Source organism: Paralichthys olivaceus, chromosome 23, assembly GCF_024713975.1.
Source record: "Paralichthys olivaceus isolate ysfri-2021 chromosome 23, ASM2471397v2, whole genome shotgun sequence".
NCBI lineage: Eukaryota > Metazoa > Chordata > Actinopteri > Pleuronectiformes > Paralichthyidae > Paralichthys > Paralichthys olivaceus.
The window spans coordinates 8,512,415-8,530,494 of record NC_091115.1 but is presented as its reverse complement, the minus strand read 5'-3'; the positions used below and the strand labels follow the sequence as shown (position 1 = coordinate 8,530,494).

The window sequence follows — 18,080 nt, the reverse complement described above, 5'->3', positions numbered from 1 at the left end:
GTCATACATTACTATGTCGTTTTTTCATGATTTAGAAAGTCATACTATACTATGTCGTTTTTTCATGATTTAGAAAGTCATACATTACTATGTCGTTTTTTCGAGATTTAGAAAGTCATACTATACTATGTCGTTTTTTCATGATTTAGAAAGTCATACTATACTATGTCGTTTTTTCGAGATTTAGAAAGTCATACATTACTATGTCGTTTTTTCATGATTTAGAAAGTCATACTATACTATGTCGTTTTTTCATGATTTAGAAAGTCATACATTACTATGTCGTTTTTTCATGATTTAGAAAGTCATACATTACTATGTCGTTTTTTCGAGATTTAGAAAGTCATACATTACTATGTCGTTTTTTCGAGATTTAGAAAGTCATACTATACTATGTCGTTTTTTCGAGATTTAGAAAGTCATACTATACTATGTCGTTTTTTCATGATTTAGAAAGTCATACTATACTATGTCGTTTTTTTGAGATTTAGAAAGTCATACTATACTATGTCGTTTTTTCATGATTTAGAAAGTCATACTATACTATGTCGTTTTTTCATGATTTAGAAAGTCATACTATACTATGTCGTTTTTTTGAGATTTAGAAAGTCATACATTACTATGTCGTTTTTTCATGATTTAGAAAGTCATACTATACTATGTCGTTTTTTCATGATTTAGAAAGTCATACTATACTATGTCGTTTTTTCATGATTTAGAAAGTCATACATTACTATGTCGTTTTTTCATGATTTAGAAAGTCATACATTACTATGTCGTTTTTTCGAGATTTAGAAAGTCATACTATACTATGTCGTTTTTTTCATGATTTAGAAAGTCATACATTACTATGTCGTTTTTTCATGATTTAGAAAGTCATACATTACTATGTCGTTTTTTCGAGATTTAGAAAGTCATACATTACTATGTCGTTTTTTTCATGATTTAGAAAGTCATACATTACTATGTCGTTTTTTCATGATTTAGAAAGTCATTGATTACTATGTCGTTTTTTTGAGATTTAGAAAGTCATACATTACTATGTCGTTTTTTTCATGTTTCTTGTTCATGGTTAATCCTTCTCTCCTAGTCCGCCCCTGACCTGGTTACAAGGTTATGTACGGTAATGTCAAATATAGATTGAACAGTATGAAAAGAAAAGACCCCACTCATCCTGGTCACAATGTCTTCACTTTACTCTCTCCCGGCAGGTGTGACAGTCATACAAATAGACACATACAAATAGACACAAGAACAGTTTCTCTCCCTGGGCAGTACTCTAAACTGTACAAATTCATAAAACTCTATTCTATAACAAGACAATGTAGTTTATTATTGCTGCTAATATTGTCACATCCTGTATTGTAACTGCCCCTTAGTTAAAGGTACAATGTGTAGAATGTATTGATATTGAGTGTTGAAATTACATGTTGTAGCTGAACACCCCTCCTATACATAAAAAAGAACCCTTGGTAGCGTTCTGTTGTCATAAAAACCCACAAGTTGTTTAGTTTGTCCAGTCTGGACTACTATAAAAAACATGGTGGCCTCTGTAGTGAGGTGTAAATATAAAATAAATATAAAAACAACAATACATACAATTTAGATGAAATAAACTAGTGAAAACATCATGAGGATTATTCTTCATTAGATTTCTGCCAATAGTTCCTTTTCACCTAAATCTTACACACTGGACCTTTAAAGCTTCGCCTACATGAACACAAAGTCTGGTGGAGATGCAGAGTTCGCAGTTGCAGTCAGGAAGTAGACAGTGAGCACGACCAGACGCAGGCGTAGTTAACTTCCCCAATCCACCAGTTGGTCTTCAATGAACTGTGTAGTCAGCACCTGCTCCACACACAGGAAAAAGAAAACGTGTTTACACATACTCCCATGTCTAGGACAGGGTATTATCCTTGTCATAGCCATGTGTCGTTTTTTTCATGATTTAGAAAGTCATACATTACTATGTCGTTTTTTCATGATTTAGAAAGTCATACATTACTATGTCGTTTTTTCATGATTTAGAAAGTCATACATTACTATGTCGTTTTTTTCATGATTTAGAAAGTCATACTATACTATGTCGTTTTTTTCATGATTTAGAAAGTCATACATTACTATGTCGTTTTTTTCAGGATTTAGAAAGTCATACATTACTATGTCGTTTTTTCATGATTTAGAAAGTCATACTATACTATGTCGTTTTTTCATGATTTAGAAAGTCATACATTACTATGTCGTTTTTTTCGAGATTTTGAAAGTCATACATTACTATGTCGTTTTTTTCGAGATTTTGAAAGTCATACATTACTATGTCGTTTTTTCAAGATTTAGAAAGTCATACATTACTATGTCGTTTTTTCAAGATTTAGAAAGTCATACATTACTATGTCGTTTTTTTTCATGATTTAGAAAGTCATACATTACTATGTCGTTTTTTTTCATGATTTAGAAAGTCATACATTACTATGTCGTTTTTTTCATGATTTAGAAAGTCATACTATACTATGTCGTTTTTTCATGATTTAGAAAGTCATACATTACTATGTCGTTTTTTTCGAGATTTTGAAAGTCATACATTACTATGTCGTTTTTTTCGAGATTTTGAAAGTCATACATTACTATGTCGTTTTTTCAAGATTTAGAAAGTCATACATTACTATGTCGTTTTTTTTCATGATTTAGAAAGTCATACATTACTATGTCGTTTTTTCAAGATTTAGAAAGTCATACATTACTATGTCGTTTTTTAATGATTTAGAAAGTCATACATTACTATGTCGTTTTTTCATGATTTAGAAAGTCATACATTACTATGTCGTTTTTTTCAGGATTTAGAAAGTCATACATTACTATGTCGTTTTTTAAAGATTTAGAAAGTCATACATTACTATGTCGTTTTTTTCATGATTTAGAAAGTCATACATTACTATGTCGTTTTTTTCATGATTTAGAAAGTCATACATTACTATGTCGTTTTTTCATGATTTAGAAAGTCATACATTACTATGTCGTTTTTTTCGAGATTTTGAAAGTCATACATTACTATGTCGTTTTTTTCGAGATTTTGAAAGTCATACATTACTATGTCGTTTTTTCAAGATTTAGAAAGTCATACATTACTATGTCGTTTTTTTTCATGATTTAGAAAGTCATACATTACTATGTCGTTTTTTCAAGATTTAGAAAGTCATACTATACTATGTCGTTTTTTAATGATTTAGAAAGTCATACATTACTATGTCGTTTTTTCATGATTTAGAAAGTCATACATTACTATGTCGTTTTTTTCAGGATTTAGAAAGTCATACATTACTATGTCGTTTTTTAAAGATTTAGAAAGTCATACATTACTATGTCGTTTTTTTCATGATTTAGAAAGTCATACATTACTATGTCGTTTTTTTCATGATTTAGAAAGTCATACATTACTATGTCGTTTTTTCATGATTTAGAAAGTCATACTATACTATGTTATTTTTTCATGATTTAGAAAGTCATACATTACTATGTCGTTTTTTTCAGGATTTAGAAAGTCATACATTACTATGTCGTTTTTTTCATGATTTAGAAAGTCATACTATACTATGTCGTTTTTTTCATGATTTAGAAAGTCATACTATACTATGTCGTTTTTTTCATGATTTAGAAAGTCATACTATACTATGTCGTTTTTTTCATGATTTAGAAAGTCATACATTACTATGTCGGTTTTTCATGATTTAGAAAGTCATACTATACTATGTCGTTTTTTTCAAGATTTAGAAAGTCATACATTACTATGTCGTTTTTTTAATGATTTAGAAAGTCATACATTACTATGTCGTTTTTTTAATGATTTAGAAAGTCATACATTACTATGTCGGTTTTTCATGATTTAGAAAGTCATACTATACTATGTCGTTTTTTTCAAGATTTAGAAAGTCATACTATACTATGTCGTTTTTTAAAGATTTAGAAAGTCATACATTACTATGTTATTTTTTCATGATTTAGAAAGTCATACATTACTATGTCGTTTTTTTCAGGATTTAGAAAGTCATACATTACTATGTCGTTTTTTTCAAGATTTTGGAAGTCATACTATACTATGTCGTTTTTTTCAAGATTTAGAAAGTCATACTATACTATGTCGTTTTTTCATGATTTAGAAAGTCATACTATACTATGTCGTTTTTTAATGATTTAGAAAGTCATACATTACTATGTCGTTTTTTCATGATTTAGAAAGTCATACATTACTATGTCGTTTTTTCATGATTTAGAAAGTCATACTATACTATGTCGTTTTTTAATGATTTAGAAAGTCATACATTACTATGTCGTTTTTTTCATGATTTAGAAAGTCATACATTACTATGTCGTTTTTTCAAGATTTAGAAAGTCATACTATACTATGTCGTTTTTTCATGATTTAGAAAGTCATACATTACTATGTCGTTTTTTTTCAAGATTTAGAAAGTCATACTATACTATGTCGTTTTTTCATGATTTAGAAAGTCATACATTACTATGTCGTTTTTTTCAGGATTTAGAAAGTCATACATTACTATGTCGTTTTTTAAAGATTTAGAAAGTCATACATTACTATGTCGTTTTTTTCATGATTTAGAAAGTCATACATTACTATGTCGTTTTTTTCATGATTTAGAAAGTCATACATTACTATGTCGTTTTTTCAAGATTTAGAAAGTCATACTATACTATGTCGTTTTTTCATGATTTAGAAAGTCATACATTACTATGTCGTTTTTTTCAGGATTTAGAAAGTCATACATTACTATGTCGTTTTTTAAAGATTTAGAAAGTCATACATTACTATGTCGTTTTTTCATGATTTAGAAAGTCATACTATACTATGTCGTTTTTTCATGATTTAGAAAGTCATACATTACTGTCGTTTTTTAATGATTTAGAAAGTCATACATTACTATGTCGTTTTTTCATGATTTAGAAAGTCATACATTACTATGTCGTTTTTTCATGATTTAGAAAGTCATACTATACTATGTCGTTTTTTTCATGATTTAGAAAGTCATACATTACTATGTCGGTTTTTCATGATTTAGAAAGTCATACTATACTATGTCGTTTTTTTCAAGATTTAGAAAGTCATACATTACTATGTCGTTTTTTTAATGATTTAGAAAGTCATACATTACTATGTCGTTTTTTTAATGATTTAGAAAGTCATACATTACTATGTCGGTTTTTCATGATTTAGAAAGTCATACTATACTATGTCGTTTTTTTCAAGATTTAGAAAGTCATACTATACTATGTCGTTTTTTAAAGATTTAGAAAGTCATACATTACTATGTTATTTTTTCATGATTTAGAAAGTCATACATTACTATGTCGTTTTTTTCAGGATTTAGAAAGTCATACATTACTATGTCGTTTTTTTCAGGATTTAGAAAGTCATACTATACTATGTCGTTTTTTTCAAGATTTAGAAAGTCATACTATACTATGTCGTTTTTTCATGATTTAGAAAGTCATACTATACTATGTCGTTTTTTAATGATTTAGAAAGTCATACATTACTATGTCGTTTTTTCATGATTTAGAAAGTCATACATTACTATGTCGTTTTTTCATGATTTAGAAAGTCATACTATACTATGTCGTTTTTTAATGATTTAGAAAGTCATACATTACTATGTCGTTTTTTTCATGATTTAGAAAGTCATACATTACTATGTCGTTTTTTCAAGATTTAGAAAGTCATACTATACTATGTCGTTTTTTCATGATTTAGAAAGTCATACATTACTATGTCGTTTTTTCATGATTTAGAAAGTCATACATTACTATGTCGTTTTTTTCAGGATTTAGAAAGTCATACATTACTATGTCGTTTTTTTCAGGATTTAGAAAGTCATACATTACTATGTCGTTTTTTTCAGGATTTAGAAAGTCATACATTACTATGTCGTTTTTTTCATGATTTAGAAAGTCATACATTACTATGTCGTTTTTTCAAGATTTAGAAAGTCATACTATACTATGTCGTTTTTTCATGATTTAGAAAGTCATACATTACTATGTCGTTTTTTTCAGGATTTAGAAAGTCATACATTACTATGTCGTTTTTTAAAGATTTAGAAAGTCATACATTACTATGTCGTTTTTTTCATGATTTAGAAAGTCATACATTACTATGTCGTTTTTTTCATGATTTAGAAAGTCATACATTACTATGTCGTTTTTTCATGATTTAGAAAGTCATACATTACTATGTCGTTTTTTAAAGATTTAGAAAGTCATACATTACTATGTTATTTTTTCATGATTTAGAAAGTCATACATTACTATGTTATTTTTTCATGATTTAGAAAGTCATACATTACTATGTCGTTTTTTTCATGATTTAGAAAGTCATACATTACTATGTCGTTTTTTCATGATTTAGAAAGTCATACATTACTATGTTATTTTTTCATGATTTAGAAAGTCATACATTACTATGTCGTTTTTTTCAGGATTTAGAAAGTCATACATTACTATGTCGTTTTTTTCATGATTTAGAAAGTCATACATTACTATGTCGTTTTTTCATGATTTAGAAAGTCATACTATACTATGTCGTTTTTTCATGATTTAGAAAGTCATACTATACTATGTCGTTTTTTTCAAGATTTAGAAAGTCATACATTACTATGTCGTTTTTTTCAGGATTTAGAAAGTCATACATTACTATGTCGTTTTTTTCAGGATTTAGAAAGTCATACATTACTATGTCGTTTTTTCATGATTTAGAAAGTCATACATTACTATGTCGTTTTTTTCAGGATTTAGAAAGTCATACATTACTATGTCGTTTTTTTCAGGATTTAGAAAGTCATACATTACTATGTCGTTTTTTCATGATTTAGAAAGTCATACATTACTATGTCGTTTTTTCATGATTTAGAAAGTCATACATTACTATGTCGTTTTTTCGAGATTTAGAAAGTCATACATTACTATGTCGTTTTTTCATGATTTTGAAAGTCATACATTACTATGTCGTTTTTTTCAAGATTTAGAAAGTCATACTATACTATGTCGTTTTTTACATGATTTAGAAAGTCATACATTACTATGTCGTTTTTTTCAAGATTTTGGAAGTCATACTATACTATGTCGTTTTTTTCAAGATTTAGAAAGTCATACATTACTATGTCGTTTTTTTCATGATTTAGAAAGTCATACATTACTATGTCGTTTTTTTAAAGATTTAGAAAGTCATACTATACTATGTCGTTTTTTTCGAGATTTTGAAAGTCATACATTACTATGTCGTTTTTTCAAGATTTAGAAAGTCATACTATACTATGTCGTTTTTTCATGATTTAGAAAGTCATACATTACTATGTCGTTTTTTCAAGATTTAGAAAGTCATACTATACTATGTCGTTTTTTAATGATTTAGAAAGTCATACATTACTATGTCGTTTTTTCATGATTTAGAAAGTCATACATTACTATGTCGTTTTTTTCAAGATTTAGAAAGTCATACTATACTATGTCGTTTTTTCATGATTTAGAAAGTCATACATTACTATGTCGTTTTTTTCAGGATTTAGAAAGTCATACATTACTATGTCGTTTTTTTCATGATTTAGAAAGTCATACTATACTATGTCGTTTTTTTCATGATTTAGAAAGTCATACATTACTATGTCGTTTTTTCATGATTTAGAAAGTCATACTATACTATGTCGTTTTTTTCAGGATTTAGAAAGTCATACATTACTATGTCGTTTTTTTCATGATTTAGAAAGTCATACATTACTATGTCGTTTTTTTCATGATTTAGAAAGTCATACATTACTATGTCGTTTTTTTCAGGATTTAGAAAGTCATACATTACTGTCGTTTTTTCAGGATTTAGAAAGTCATACATTACTATGTCGTTTTTTTCATGATTTAGAAAGTCATACATTACTATGTCGTTTTTTCATGATTTAGAAAGTCATACTATACTATGTCGTTTTTTTCAAGATTTAGAAAGTCATACATTACTATGTCGTTTTTTCATGATTTAGAAAGTCATACTATACTATGTCGTTTTTTTAATGATTTAGAAAGTCATACTATACTATGTCGTTTTTTTCAGGATTTAGAAAGTCATACATTACTATGTCGTTTTTTAAAGATTTAGAAAGTCATACATTACTATGTCGTTTTTTTCATGATTTAGAAAGTCATACATTACTATGTCGTTTTTTTCATGATTTAGAAAGTCATACATTACTATGTCGTTTTTTTCAGGATTTAGAAAGTCATACATTACTATGTCGTTTTTTTCATGATTTAGAAAGTCATACATTACTGTCGTTTTTTCATGATTTAGAAAGTCATACATTACTATGTCGTTTTTTTCATGATTTAGAAAGTCATACATTACTATGTCGTTTTTTCATGATTTAGAAAGTCATACTATACTATGTCGTTTTTTTCAAGATTTAGAAAGTCATACATTACTATGTCGTTTTTTCATGATTTAGAAAGTCATACTATACTATGTCGTTTTTTTAATGATTTAGAAAGTCATACATTACTATGTCGGTTTTTCATGATTTAGAAAGTCATACATTACTATGTCGTTTTTTCATGATTTAGAAAGTCATACATTACTATGTCGGTTTTTCATGATTTAGAAAGTCATACATTACTATGTCGTTTTTTCATGATTTAGAAAGTCATACTATACTATGTCGTTTTTTTCAAGATTTAGAAAGTCATACATTACTATGTCGTTTTTTCATGATTTAGAAAGTCATACATTACTATGTCGTTTTTTTAATGATTTAGAAAGTCATACATTACTATGTCGTTTTTTCATGATTTAGAAAGTCATACATTACTATGTCGTTTTTTTAATGATTTAGAAAGTCATACATTACTATGTCGTTTTTTTAATGATTTAGAAAGTCATACATTACTATGTCGTTTTTTTAATGATTTAGAAAGTCATACATTACTATGTCGTTTTTTTAATGATTTAGAAAGTCATACATTACTATGTCGTTTTTTCATGATTTAGAAAGTCATACATTACTATGTCGTTTTTTAAAGATTTAGAAAGTCATACATTACTATGTTATTTTTTCATGATTTAGAAAGTCATACATTACTATGTCGTTTTTTAAAGATTTAGAAAGTCATACATTACTATGTTATTTTTTCATGATTTAGAAAGTCATACATTACTATGTCGTTTTTTCATGATTTAGAAAGTCATACATTACTATGTCGTTTTTTCATGATTTAGAAAGTCATACATTACTATGTTATTTTTTCATGATTTAGAAAGTCATACATTACTATGTCGTTTTTTAAAGATTTAGAAAGTCATACTATACTGTCGTTTTTTTCATGATTTAGAAAGTCATACATTACTATGTCGTTTTTTCATGATTTAGAAAGTCATACATTACTATGTCGTTTTTTCATGATTTAGAAAGTCATACTATACTATGTCGTTTTTTCATGATTTTGAAAGTCATACATTACTATGTCGTTTTTTCATGATTTAGAAAGTCATACATTACTATGTCGTTTTTTCATGATTTAGAAAGTCATACTATACTATGTCGTTTTTTCATGATTTTGAAAGTCATACATTACTATGTCGTTTTTTCATGATTTAGAAAGTCATACTATACTATGTCGTTTTTTTCAAGATTTAGAAAGTCATACATTACTATGTCGTTTTTTTAATGATTTAGAAAGTCATACATTACTATGTCGTTTTTTTAATGATTTAGAAAGTCATACATTACTATGTCGTTTTTTCATGATTTAGAAAGTCATACTATACTATGTCGTTTTTTTCAAGATTTAGAAAGTCATACATTACTATGTCGTTTTTTCATGATTTAGAAAGTCATACATTACTATGTTATTTTTTCATGATTTAGAAAGTCATACATTACTATGTCGTTTTTTCGAGATTTAGAAAGTCATACATTACTATGTCGTTTTTTCATGATTTTGAAAGTCATACATTACTATGTCGTTTTTTCATGATTTAGAAAGTCATACATTACTATGTCGTTTTTTCATGATTTAGAAAGTCATACTATACTATGTCGTTTTTTCATGATTTAGAAAGTCATACATTACTGTCGTTTTTTCATGATTTAGAAAGTCATACATTACTATGTCGTTTTTTCATGATTTAGAAAGTCATACTATACTATGTCGTTTTTTCATGATTTTGAAAGTCATACATTACTATGTCGTTTTTTCATGATTTAGAAAGTCATACTATACTATGTCGTTTTTTCATGATTTAGAAAGTCATACATTACTATGTCGTTTTTTCATGATTTAGAAAGTCATACATTACTATGTCGTTTTTTCATGATTTAGAAAGTCATACATTACTATGTCGTTTTTTCATGATTTAGAAAGTCATACTATACTATGTCGTTTTTTTCAAGATTTAGAAAGTCATACATTACTATGTCGTTTTTTAAAGATTTAGAAAGTCATACATTACTATGTTATTTTTTCATGATTTAGAAAGTCATACATTACTATGTCGTTTTTTTCAGGATTTAGAAAGTCATACATTACTATGTCGTTTTTTCATGATTTAGAAAGTCATACATTACTATGTTATTTTTTCATGATTTAGAAAGTCATACATTACTATGTCGTTTTTTCGAGATTTAGAAAGTCATACATTACTATGTCGTTTTTTCATGATTTTGAAAGTCATACATTACTATGTCGTTTTTTCATGATTTAGAAAGTCATACTATACTATGTCGTTTTTTCATGATTTAGAAAGTCATACATTACTATGTCGTTTTTTCATGATTTAGAAAGTCATACATTACTATGTCGTTTTTTCATGATTTAGAAAGTCATACATTACTGTCGTTTTTTCATGATTTAGAAAGTCATACATTACTATGTCGTTTTTTCATGATTTAGAAAGTCATACTATACTATGTCGTTTTTTCATGATTTTGAAAGTCATACATTACTATGTAGTTTTTTCATGATTTAGAAAGTCATACTATACTATGTCGTTTTTTCATGATTTAGAAAGTCATACATTACTATGTCGTTTTTTCATGATTTAGAAAGTCATACATTACTGTCGTTTTTTCATGATTTAGAAAGTCATACATTACTATGTCGTTTTTTCATGATTTAGAAAGTCATACATTACTATGTCGTTTTTTCGAGATTTAGAAAGTCATACTATACTATGTCGTTTTTTCATGATTTAGAAAGTCATACATTACTATGTCGTTTTTTCGAGATTTAGAAAGTCATACATTACTATGTCGTTTTTTCATGATTTAGAAAGTCATACATTACTATGTCGTTTTTTTAAAGATTTAGAAAGTCATACATTACTATGTTGTTTTTTTCAAGATTTAGAAAGTCATACATTACTATGTCGTTTTTTAATGATTTAGAAAGTCATACATTACTATGTGTATTCATCATTCTATGGACTATATGTATCTTTTTGATATATGTGTATATGTCAATAAATCTCTCATCATTCTATAGTCTGTTTTTGTTGTTTTTTAACTATATCTTTCAATTATACGACTCTAATTTGATATACATATAAATGTAACTTGATCTCTCATTATTCTACAGCTTATACGTCTTTTTAATATATATAATTTAGCTTGTTTAAACCTCAGTTACAGCACAAAAAGAGTATATAAAGACTTAGTACTTTTGGAATCTGTTTTAGACTTACGCTACATCTATAGTAGATAGTGGGTAGAAAGATTCAACTTTGTCCGTGTCACTTTCTTTTTACACAAAGTCACAGTCACAGTCTGTAAGAATATATAATGTGTGGCTGCTTATTAGCTGATCCCCCTATGGCCATGTCGAAACTCTGGGATATTTGGTTTCCTTCCTCTAAGCTCCAAAGCTGGTAATGATGAAACTATATATCGAAAAGGCAAACACAGATATACTCACAGTCATTAGAGGGCAAGGATGAACATGCATGCACAGAAACAGGCCTGAGTAAAAAGAAAAAAAGCATGTTAATGCACAGAGACACATAATTTCACCATTAAATGACCCCCCCATTTTCCATCTGTGTCCAGAGACAACTGTAAATCAGGAACATCATTAAAATACATATGCCAGTGTACATCCCCCTGATCGGTGAAATTTTGTAATTATTATGTAAAAGATGGGTGAAGCTGTTGAAAATAAGCACCTCTCTCTCTCTCCCTCACTGTAGGATAGTGATATCTGCTGGCCACCCAAGGAATTACCCACATTACTCAAACCCCACAAAGTACACAGTCATATGCACACTTCACACTTCCTTAAAAAGAGAAAACCCTCATTTATCTGCTCTGAGAAATATGTGAAAAAGAAAATGCACCTAAGAAAAATTAATTATTTGCAGTCGTTGCTTCTGTTTTTTTTAATTGGTGTTCCTGCTGTGTTTAAATAGCCTGTGCACAATGTCTCAACCATGTGTGTTTTATCGGATCAAGTGGAAACTGTGCTGTTCCTTCAGAGTCAGACTGACCTTGCGGGTGATGGAGCAGCGAGGGTGAAAAGACAAAGGAAGAGCGTCAGGTGGGTGACACGGCGCCGCTGTGTCCTGAGTTGCATGAATTGTCATCTCTGTGCCGCGCTGCCAAGACAAACACTGGAGCCACCATTCATCAGACTGCACAGGCATACACACTGTCAACATATGGTATTTGCATAGGGTTGTAACAGAAGCACACGCATCTACACAAAATAACAACCATGCAACAAAATCTTTGTCATTATACACATTGATTTTTGGAAGCAAAATGAGAGGTGTTCCCTTGCACAGCAGGCTTTGGACATGATGGTACATGAGACGCAAAATGGCAAAAAGACGTCAGCATTGGGCTGACCTCTCCCAGCATTCATTGCGTGCCATAGACAAAGCTAACAAGCAAACTACGTGGGTGGCTGAGCAGCAGTAAGTGCTGCCGAACTTGACAGCACCCCTAAAGTGAAGCTAAATCCTGTTGATCGCCCCCTGGTGGCTGACTGCTGTGTAGGTTATTTGTAGTGTTGATTGTTCAAGTTATTCTTCTTTTAATCACTTATTTGCTATAAAACCTGGGTAAAACGTCATGATTGACAGCTGAGACTTACCTGTGATTGGTCGGTACCATGGCTCCAGTCCTTGATCGCTATTGCATAGACTCTGACTCCAAATAACATCACGAAGGCAAGATGGCAGCACCCCTATTGGAGATATTTAAACATTTATACGTCAGGTGTAAGTGGAGACACGACATCCATCTTTATTTACAGTCTATGACTTGAATGTGTTTCTGATCAGGCACAAGACGAAGCAGAGTGATAAACAATAAAGCTTTGGAAAAGAAAGCAAACATCAAGTTATCATTCTAACCATCTGTCTGTAAACTGCTGGAAACCCTCCAGTTTACTCACAGGAGAACAAAACAGGCTGAGACGATGCAGCGGCCCTTCTCTGTCCTGCCTTCACTGACACAACACTTCGACACTCTCTCTTTCTCTCTAACAGGCCTATTCATTGATTTCTGCTCTCAGTGCCATTCAGTGGCATCGGATGATTAAGAAGCTCCTTGAAGCACTTTAAACTTCCCCGCAGTTTCCTTTAGCTCAACTCAAGCACTTGGTAAATGCATTGTCAACCACCAACACAGCTGTTATTAGCCCGGGCCTGTGCGCTTAGCTCATTTCTTTTCACCCTTTGTATAGACTGCCACACCTGGCACTCCTCAGACACAGCAGCCAATATCTTACTCCACACTTACTTCCACAAGTTGACGTATTCAAAGAAAAGTCTCAGCACAAGTTCAGACACAGTTATTCGCTTCTTATTCTCTCCATTATACACTGCTCTTAAAATTCACAAGGCAACTCCACCCAGTCACCTCCACTCTTGTTCTAAAGCTGCTCTTAGCATTGCACTGAACAGCGGACCTTTTCCTAAAGTTCTTCACGCGAATGTCTGAGGCAGTCGTTCCGGACATTTTCTGAGAGATCTTTCCTGCCAGCTCCCTGTTGAAATGTCTGGAAAATGTCAGAGTGAGCCCAAGTGAGAACACAGCAGGAAGCAGCGGGGGTGTGGATGAGGTTTCTAACATGTGATGGATATAAAACTGACAAAAAACTAAGAGGATACAAATACCTCAGGATGAAAAAGAGATGCCATACCTGCAGAAGACGCTGAAGACCATGTGAACTAGGAGAAGACAACGAGGCCTGATTAAAAACTTATTAGAGACTAATTATTAATGTTGTAGACTCAGTATCTAATTGTTTTTGGGCCACCCACTGACTGCAAGTCTGTTAATTTAATTAAACATTTAGATTGGACATTTTCCTTTCAGAGTCCATATGTGAAAACCTCCACCTGGCACAAATATCAAGAATATATTCTATTTATCAGTACAATTCTGTAGGGGCCCATGTTTCTGCCTCTTCCTCCTCTGGTGCATTGCTGTAAATATGTTGTTAGCTGATTAAATGTCAGGGTCAAGAGGTGGACTGTTTCTATGGCTCCGCTCCATGAGACTAAGTCGTCCACTTAAAGCTTTTCAGGATCAGTAGCTGCGAGACGACACACTTTACTGTAACTGTATCTCTGTAAGGGTCATTTACTGCAATCACACAGCAGAGTCTTTAACTAATGTGGCGAAGAGTGGATATCATACTGTTCCCCCTCCCTCATGTCTCACACTCAGCATCATATAGCCTCTCTTTTTACATCGTGAGCTGGGTGGTTTTGGTAAATGGTCAATTCAAACAGTGATTTTCTAGTGTTGGCAACCAATCAAAGTGCTTTAAACCACAAAGCCCTTCACACACATTCACATAGCACTTCTATATGTAGAAAATAACAGCACATTTCTCCACATTTAGCTCAGAAACTTTAACAACTGTTTTAAAGTCACTTTCTTTTTTTACCAGATTCAGAGCAATTCTTATGAACTATGTCATATTTACTTTTCTTTCTGTAAAGAATATGTTAAAGATAATGTCACTGTCAAATGTAAATGTTAAATGTATTCAGAGTTTTTGTTGTAAATAAAGATGGTTACATACAAATAACTTTGAATTAAAGATACAATTAATTGGAAATGGCAGTGAAAGAAGAAGATAAATACAAGGAGGAATAGACAAAAAATGGCTAAGAAAGTGTGAAGGAAGAGACAAACGGTAAACTTTGACAAAGACTATGAAACAATATCAATTTTTTAAAGCAAACTGGACTTTTAAGAAAAATCACTAACTCCAACTATTACTAATTATTTTCATTTGTCTGCCCTGTGTTCTCACCACTCTAATCACTAGATGGCAGTGTCTGACTGTGTGTGGGCTTGTGCTCAGCCACCTCCTGAAGATGTGCTGACACCATTCACAGATAATGTTATACATTATATAGGGATGAAGGTTAAAAGGTGATGTCTTTGAATACTGGACAGATAGAGGTGGAACTACAGCCACAAACTGATCTTTACCTCGCATATTCATAAAGCAAATTTCATTGTGACATACTCATAAGAACTGAAGCTTCAGGTTAAATATCTGATAAACCCCCTCTCCATTGATTTATTAAGGAAAATGTCTATCTATAGTTACAAGGGCCAATTTTAGTTCTATACCATCATTGTGAGGACATTTTGCCTGATCCTCACCAATTAAATTGGCTTTTTGAGGGTTAAGACTTAATGGTTTGAGGGTTAGAATTAGGGTTGGGCATTAAGTTGTGATGGTTAAGGTTAACATAAGGGGCTAGGGTATGCATTATGTCAATGAGTGTCCTCACAGCTATAGAGAGACGTGCATGTGTGTGTGTGAGAATACATAAGTTGCACAGTAGCTTATATCTGTCTCTGTGTATTTTCTCCATACTGTGCGTGCATATGTGTGTATAATTTATTTTGCACACAGCGTACATACATTGAATCCATGAAATCTTCATGGCCCTAGCATGTACTTCCTGCATGTACTTCCTCCCATCTTCACTATGTGACCTACTAAACTCAAGATTCTCCAGCTGCTGTGCGTTTGTGCGGTCGCTATGCGTGTGCACACATGGTGTGTGCCTGTGCGCCCTCGATATCACTGTGCGTCCGAAGCGTGGAGTGCTTCCATGCGTGCGTACATCAGCAAGAGAGCCTCTCTTCTTTATCTCTCGCCCACACACACCAACCAGCAGAGTCTCCCTGGACTCCACTCCTCTACAATAGACTCGATAAATACATGTAAAGTGTTGCCCTGCCCCCTCCAGCTGATTACAATGGTACCATAAGTTGTTGTGGTGGTATTTTCAAGGTCAGACACTCTGTGTAATTTGAGGGACTGAACCTGTGAAGCGAGAGGGAAGCTGAGCATTAACTGAGTGAGGGTTAGCTCGCAGTGAAAGGACTCAATTTGATGGAAAAGAAAAACTGAATGTTTCCATTAATTTATACATAACAGATTTTCTATAGAAATGTCATTACTTAACACCAAAGTCCCGTTAAACACCAAACTTTCCGTTCATGTTGGAAGAGTATGAACGCACAAACATTTAAAAAACGTGGATATAGGAGCTGTCAGATTATATTGGTCTGGAAACTTACATTTTTAAGAACAAGCCGAAAGACTTTGTTCAGTTCTGGGAACCAAACATGAATATCAGGAAATATGGAAATCTAGATTTTACTTGAAACAAAGTGGATCATTTTATTTGCATTCATTTGATACTGGTGTAAGGTCAGTGGGTATGAATATGTGTGTATATGTCCTGTGTGTATTTTCTGGTATTTCTTATCTCTGTTTGTTTTCTTTACAATGTTCTATATATAAAAAAGACTAAAAATAAATATTTTTTACCCAAGCATGACACACTGGACAGAGGCAAAGAAAAGTTAAGGTGCAAAAAGTAAATCTGCATGCAACAAATTGCTCACTCGCTCTGATCCTTTATTTTATTTGACTTACTTTTGCCAAAGGGATCATTAAACTTTCACTGAAGCCAAAAATACTGAAGACGCTCTGCAGAATTTCTCTTATCAAGGTCAGATGAAGATATTGGCAGGAGCAGCTCAAGTTATCTATCTTCAGTAGTGTTCTCCCGTGGTGAGGCTTGGCTGTGTGGGAATGTGCAGGGCTTGTGTGTGTGTGTGTGTGTGTGTGTGTGTGTGTGTGTGTGTGTGTGTGCGCAGCTCACCCCTGGCTGGAATTGGCTCCAATCACCTATTTGATGTAGAAGGTCACCACCAAGATGTCTGCTGCGTCTGCCAATTCTCTCTCTCTCTCGAACGCTCTCAGCACCTGCATATGTTGGAAAACACACACAAATGCATCACTATTAGCAAATATGCTGTATAACTGTTTGTATTTGTCTGTAAACACATGCTGGTTTGTATGTGCATTTCATTACAGCAAAGATACAAGTCATTTAAATGCTAATAAACTCTGTGTGTGTGTCTGTGTGAACATGTGTTTCTGAGTGTGTTGTGTATCTTTTCCACCACATGATAAAACCTGCTGCCTGTGGTGTGAGCGTGCAGCAGTGTGAAAGGCCTGTTTACAGTACTTAGAGCACTTAAGAAATAATACGCTCATTTCATTTAGTCCTGAGAGCCTCTTGAATTATTGAATGAGCTCCTGGATATACAGTACTGCAATCACAGGTTTGGGGTTTGTGTGTGTGGTCCTATATCCCTGAACTCTGTGTAGCAGTGGTTACAAGATTGTGTTGTCACTCACCCCTGTTACTTCATAGATGTTGATCATTTTCTAGGCAACCACCCCATTATTTCCATTTATCCCGAGTAGGTTTCTATATATTCACAAAAAATTGTTTGAATTTGGCTTATGTAACTGATTTTAATGTGCTACTGAACCTGTACTTTTAAAAGTTTAACTTTAAAAACTGCACTAAACTTAAAATATATATAACTTGGTTTTAGACATCATACATTTGATTAAATTCACTACAGTTTTTTTCCCAGTAGGAACATGTGATTGTGTCACACTAAAGAAATAACATTGGAGTACTGCCCCAGATATAAAGCACATTATGCACAATGTGGTAACTTTGCAGCTGTAAAATA

At 31.6% G+C, this 18,080-nt stretch overlaps 1 protein-coding gene across 4 annotated transcripts in view; it reads right to left on the bottom strand.

The window, feature by feature from the left end:
* Nucleotides 1-1,178: 1,178 nt before the first annotated feature.
* LOC109641358 (uncharacterized) overlaps nucleotides 1,179-18,080 on the bottom strand; it is a 50,199-nt gene continuing 33,297 nt past the window's right edge. For 2 of the 4 annotated variants that reach the window (XM_069519466.1, XM_069519465.1), the window contains exons 6-11: nucleotides 17,192-17,295; nucleotides 14,188-14,215; nucleotides 13,135-13,227; nucleotides 12,527-12,687; nucleotides 11,959-12,002; nucleotides 1,179-1,848 (exon numbers count right to left, since the gene is read on the bottom strand). In XM_069519466.1, coding sequence (XP_069375567.1) covers nucleotides 11,964-12,002; nucleotides 12,527-12,687; nucleotides 13,135-13,227; nucleotides 14,188-14,215; nucleotides 17,192-17,295 — 425 coding nt within the window. In that variant the 3' untranslated portion in view covers nucleotides 1,179-1,848; nucleotides 11,959-11,963. The remainder of the gene's footprint in view (nucleotides 1,849-11,958; nucleotides 12,003-12,526; nucleotides 12,688-13,134; nucleotides 13,228-14,187; nucleotides 14,216-17,191; nucleotides 17,296-18,080) is intronic. The other 2 variants (XR_011240085.1, XM_069519467.1) reach the window with 2 other exon arrangements.